General features: G+C 37.5%; 1 protein-coding gene across 1 annotated transcript in view; it reads right to left on the bottom strand.

Moving 5' to 3' along the window:
- LOC104943923 (receptor-type tyrosine-protein phosphatase U) overlaps positions 1-6,087 on the bottom strand; it is a gene marked incomplete at its 3' end in the record, with an annotated part of 12,265 nt that overhangs the window by 5,793 nt on the left and 385 nt on the right. Inside the window, exons 2-3 of the mRNA XM_010769393.1 lie at positions 3,585-3,701; positions 1,469-1,623 (exon numbers count right to left, since the gene is read on the bottom strand). Of these exons, the coding sequence (XP_010767695.1) occupies positions 1,469-1,623; positions 3,585-3,701 (272 nt within the window). The remainder of the gene's footprint in view (positions 1-1,468; positions 1,624-3,584; positions 3,702-6,087) is intronic.

Raw genomic sequence — 6,087 nt, 5'->3', positions numbered from 1 at the left:
AGTTGTACACAGGTGGGAGAAGAAGTACAGAAAGAAGTAGTTGTTACACCACAACACCGGCACGACACTTCTTTCTCTGACGACTTTCAAGTCCTTTTTTATAAGAGAGAGAGAACCAGGACTAGGTAAATATACTTTTTGGACAGCCCTTTTACTCGACTAGTCTAAAACCCGGGTGAAATACTACAGTATTGCTACAAAACAGAACCACAATCGGTACTGGGTTAGGTGGTTGGTTCCATTGGGGGGGGGAGGGGGGAATAGTGGACTTAGAGGAGGATCTCGTGGTAACACAAGAAAATTGGTTTAGAGAGAGTCTCCCCGCACCTCGGGGAATAAAAGTATTTATGTCTGTCTCTTTAGTCGTGAAACCTTTGTCCCGATTTGTCTCCCTAATACAATTACGACGTAACCTAGCCAAACACAAGTCGTTAGTCTCTTACAAAGAATATATAGACTCTGATATTATATAGAATTTTTTTTCAATTGACCAACACCAAACACAAGACCACATATTTTCTCCCACTTATTATTACTATATGTTCGACTACGTATGAGTCACTATGGTTTCATGAGTGCGTTAGAGATAGAACGCAGCACCGATATTAATTATTGTAGAATTAATTCTAGTCGGAACGGTACACGGAGAGGCAGAGCAAGGTCACTATATAAGACTAAAGTTGTGTAAATAAGAGAGATCAAACAAAGGAGAGGTCAAACACCAATAAAAACTGTTAAAGGATTTTCATTGAGAGTCGAGGAGCCACGACACATCTCCTTTCACTGTTTGTGTCTTTGGATTTTCACTTTATTGTGAATGCTGTCCTACAAGGTGTGTATTGGTGCTCTTTAGTGTTTCCGCATCCGCCTCCAACCAAAAATGATAGTTCCACTTTTACAAGACGGAGAAGACACATTCTAACATTTACTACAGAGGCCACCTAACACACACACCCACACACACCTGCACAGAGTGGATTCCACTTACTTATATTATATGTATCTGTTTTTTATGTCGCTCCAGAAAGCTCAATTGCAGCTCACTCTTTAAACACACACCATCTTATTCTACAACTCAGTTATATCATATCATCAGCGTACTCACTTAACACGCACCAACCTATCTTACATCTATCAAAAAACATGAAGAAGAGGGGACACATGTTGATGTAGCAGAGACATGAAGAAGAGGGGACACATGTTGATGTAGAGGAGACATGAAAAAGTGGATTTTGCATAATAGGTGACCCCTATTCATATCTTACACTGCACTGTAACTTTCATTCATGTATTTTTTCTTTTAATGTTTATTTTTATTATCTTTGCCTTTTAATGACTTTTTTTAAATGCTATTTTTTGAATGTCTTTCATTTTTGTAAAGCACTTTGAATGTACTACTTGCCTTGCCTCTAATATTAGATATGATTACTTCTTCTTCTCTTGTTTTCAGTGTGTGTAGCGTTGTTACCTGCAGTGCACCACCACCGGCCCCCCGTCAGGAGGGGTCGAGGCTTTGACGCGGCGCAGGAAGGCCAGCAGCCCGGTGGCGTGATACGGGACGCCGTGCTCCGGCCACGACGTGAAGTGGAACTGACACACCTCGTGTTTGGCCGGGTATCCTCTCTGCAAGACACACAAGCACATGTGAGGAGATGCTTTTATTTTGAATAACAAATGTATTTCTATGGAGACCGAGCCTTCTGCTCCGCTGCTCCGAGACTGTGGAAACCAGCTGAGGACACCACAGACTGTGAATGCTTTTAAAAAAGGCCTAAAAAAGCATATTTTTAAAATAGCCTTTTACTAGATTTATAAAACCCCCACTTGTTGCCATGCCAGCGTAAATGCCAGGGCTTTTATTCTGTTGTTTTATTTGTTTTGTTGTTTTGTTTCAACGATTTTATTTTGTAGCACTTTCAGTTTTGTTTACTCAAATGAAAAGTGTGCTTTAATTTAATTAATTAATTAAAAAAATTGAGCAAAAAAAAGATATATATTTTAATTATTTAGTTTTTGGGAGAAGGGTTTAAATCAGTGTAAACCCCTTTTCGGATGTGTAATTAGGTAGATCATCCCTTTATATATTTGTAAGTCAGTAATATTTTTGTTTATCAATTTCATTATTATTATAATTATTTTGTATTATTGTTTTACACATTCAAAAATAAATCAGATCAAATCAAGAATTTCTTTACCGTGTTGCAAAAAACGGCGATTGAGCGAAGTATTGTCAACATCAATTTGGCCGTGGTCCAAGTTTTCTGATTGAAATGAGTCGTGATTTGAAATGCGTACTGATAAATGTGCTGTTTTATTATAATGATCAGTGTTTGACCTGTCTCTATTTAATGTTTAAGTGTTGATGGTTGTGTGTGCTTTCTCAGAGACTACAGATGGAAATAAGCTAGGGGCTACATTTGGCATAAATATTGTGTTCTGTTTTGAGCATGTCGTTTTTGATGTCTTGTTCTTATTTAATAAACACTAAAAAGGAATACAATTTTGAAGATATATTAAAATCACATTATATTCTACCTCATTGAATACCTTATTAAATCATATTTATAATAACATTTTCGTTTTGTAAAATATTAGATATGTTTTCCTTTTTGTACCTCAGACAGTTATTCCACTAGTTTTGACTTTAAGTTCCATTATGTTAAAAAGTGTATTCAATGTTTTGAATGCAACATGTAGGAACTTAAGATGCAAAATAAATCCAATATTTCACTTTTAAATGTAGGGGATTAGAAGTATTAGGTAGCATGAAATGGAAACCTCAAGTAAAGTACCTCAAAATGGTTCTTAAGTACTGTACTGTATATAGGCGCTTTCACACCAAGTACTTTGCCGTACTTAGTTCATCAGAACTCTTTAGTTCTGATTAACTAAGTACAGATCGCGTTCACACTGGAATAAGTCCCTGAGGTAGGGTAAGGCAAATGAAGCCGCTGACGTCACTTCTTCTTCTTCTGCTGCTTTGGGTTTACTGGCAGGCCGCAAACAACTTCACGGCGTATACTGCCACCCGAAGTCCCCGGCCGGAAGTCCCCGGAGTTGGGACTGGCTTCAGTAGAAGCTGCTGGGACTCCCAGCAGCTTCTACTGAAGCCTTCTGAGTAAATCGCCAGAACGCCGACACCTCCTCATCTCCACCGCTCCCATGTTTTATTTTGTGTTGCCATAAATTAGTCTCTCTCCGTTGGTGCGCGGGGCTAATGCTAATGCTAATAATGCTAATGCGAGGAAAATAAAATGGCGGCTTCACAACTCTTTTTGGGAGTTTTACGGGGCGTGGTTTGCAATCCGCCCAGCCAATCAGAAATGGGAACCTTTTTCTCAGGGACTGAAAAGGGGGTGGAAAGCTTCTCATGAACTAAGTTTTAGTTCCGTTTTTTTTTGGTGTGAACGCAAATTTTCGGAACTATACTGGGAAAAGTACTCCGGTGTGAAAGCACCTTATGTATCTAGTCATTTCCACAATTGATTATAATATAATGTTTTATGACGACGCATTCTGAAATCGGCTCAAAACAAAGTGTATAGTATAATAATAATAATAATAATAATAATAGTGTTCCTCACCCTTTCCATGGCGAAGGTGCGCACCGTGTACTCGGCCAGCGTCTCGGTCTTCAGCAGCGTGATCTTAATGTCTCCGTACAGCTCTGTGTCGTCCGGCCAGTACTTACAGCACTTCATCTGAAACACAACCAAGAGTTCAGACACACACACACACTGCTTCACACACACTGCTTCACACACACCCAACAGGAAGACACACTGTTAAGCTCTCATCCTGTGTGACGTTTTCTTAATATTTACCAAATTTTCCACCGTCAGATTTGACACCAAAAGAGACACCGAGGTAAGATAAGCGTTTTTTCCTTTCTCTGTCTGTTAAAATACAGACAAACCTTTACTTTTAGGTTTCAAAGTGAATGGATATTTTATATTTCAGTGTCTTTGCAGTACTGCTTCAGGCTGTGGACTCATTTTAAGATCTAAAAATGTATATTTTCCAGACCTACAAAGCCTGGGAAGAGTCTTTAGGAAGAATAACATCACTTAATTTCTTTACCCTAAGACTTTCCTCTGTTTTTGTGTTCAATCCTCTCTGGAGTGACTTTAAAACATATTAAGCTGTTTGTTGATTTATTTACCCCCATTATTATTATTATTATTATTATTATTATTATTATTATTATTATTATACATTTTCTTTAGTAAACATTCATTTTTATTTTATTTATTTCTATTTTCACAAGTTGACATATTGTTTCAAGCCATTTATTAATTTTGTTTTATTTTATTCTTTTTGTATTATCATTATTAACTGTATTCATAGTTTTAATGTATCTTGAAATGTTAGTAAACTAGAATGTGTTTTCAATAAAAGGTTTAAAAATAAAAATACACTTCTTTCTAAGTATTAAATACCCGCTAAAAAATAAAACTGACGAATAAAAAAAAAGTACGTACTCCCATAAAACACAGTATACAGGTGGAGTGCGTATATTAAACCCTGTAATTCATATTTTAAGCATTTCTGTGGCGCCTTAATTGTTCACATTGTATACGTTTAATGTTCAGTGCATGCTTCACTCATCATATCACACACTATATATAAACTGGTGTAACAATGGCCTCCTGTAAACAGTTGTGACCTTGCAGCTCACTAGTGTTCCTCCCACGACTCAGAACAGCAGCAGCTCCTCTCAGATACATCGGAAATAATAGGGGGCTCCACAAACACACCTCCATGCCTGTTTTTAAATCTCGTTTAAAGACCTACTTGTTCTCCCGTGCTTTTGCAGACCACATATAAGTCGTATCAGTCTGTGTTTCTAAATTGGGGTTTTCTATTTTGTTGTGTTTTAAAATGTTTTTACATCATGTATGAGGGTTTCCAGTCTGTGGCTACAACTATGCTTTTATTGTCTCGTGCTTTTACATTAGTTTCTTTTTAGTCCGGTTTTGTCTAAATGTATTTATGCTGCTTTTTTATATGTATTGATGTACAGCACTTTGGTCGACTCTGTTGTTTTTAACACTAGAACCGCCAGAGGTCGCTGTATACCTAAAACCGCCAACGGGTAAAATGTACCCGCTATTGATTTTCAAGGTACAATGTTTTTTTATTTATCATACAGAACAGTGAGTTTTGATCGCACAGGGATGAAACTTATACCAATAGAATCTGTGGACTCTCAGCTTTTCATATGATATAGGTTGTGCAGATAGCATGAAGTTTAAAATATCGCTAAGAGTGCTGATTTAAACGCTTGGTGTTAGACTTGTGTTTTGTTTAGGTACAAATCTCTTTATCTCTCTCTATCGATCTATCTGTAATGTTCTGTTCTATGAACATCTAATTGTCTACATAAATAGACGACGCGGACTACTTCTCTCATTCCGAGTGTCCATCTTTCTTCAACTGGCACGTAACCTGCACACATGCATTACGTCCTCAACGTGAGCTCAGTCATCCAAGATCTTGTATTCTCCAAGATGTTACACTATCTATAACTATCTGTCTATCTCTCTCTCTATCCATCTATCAATATATCTATCTATCTATCTCTCTCTCTCTCAATCTATCTATCTCTCTATCTATAAGGAACCGCAGTAGACAAAAGGCGTTGCTATAGCAACACGTCATGTTTACGCTGCATTTTCTATGAGGTAGATATTACCCGCTGGGGGATATAGGTATAAATGGCATTTTTTTTGGCTATTTTTTCAATCTGACTTCATATTGACAATTGTTAACAACAGAGGGTGCTACATAACACACTTTCAGGAAAAGTCACGGACTGGGAGACTTTAATATGTTATTGAACAAAAGTTACATACAATCAAAGAACAGCTGCGGGTCAAATGTACCCGTTGGCGGTTCTAGTGTTAAATGTGCTATATGAATAAAGTTGGATTGAATGTGGTCCTTGGTCTTGGAATGACCTTCAATCAAACCTAAAACTGAGGGCACTTGTCCCTATAGCCTGTTTTAAATTGAAGTTGTCTGAAGTCCTTACCACCAGCTGCTCTTGCAGTAATAAGTAGTGTTTCTTACTGTCCCAAATGTGCA

Source organism: Notothenia coriiceps, unplaced genomic scaffold (genome assembly GCF_000735185.1).
Source record: "Notothenia coriiceps isolate Sejong01 unplaced genomic scaffold, NC01 NC01_scaffold00007184, whole genome shotgun sequence".
In the NCBI taxonomy this organism is placed as follows: Eukaryota; Metazoa; Chordata; class Actinopteri; order Perciformes; family Nototheniidae; genus Notothenia; species Notothenia coriiceps.
This window is presented reverse-complemented; position numbering and strand designations above follow the sequence as displayed.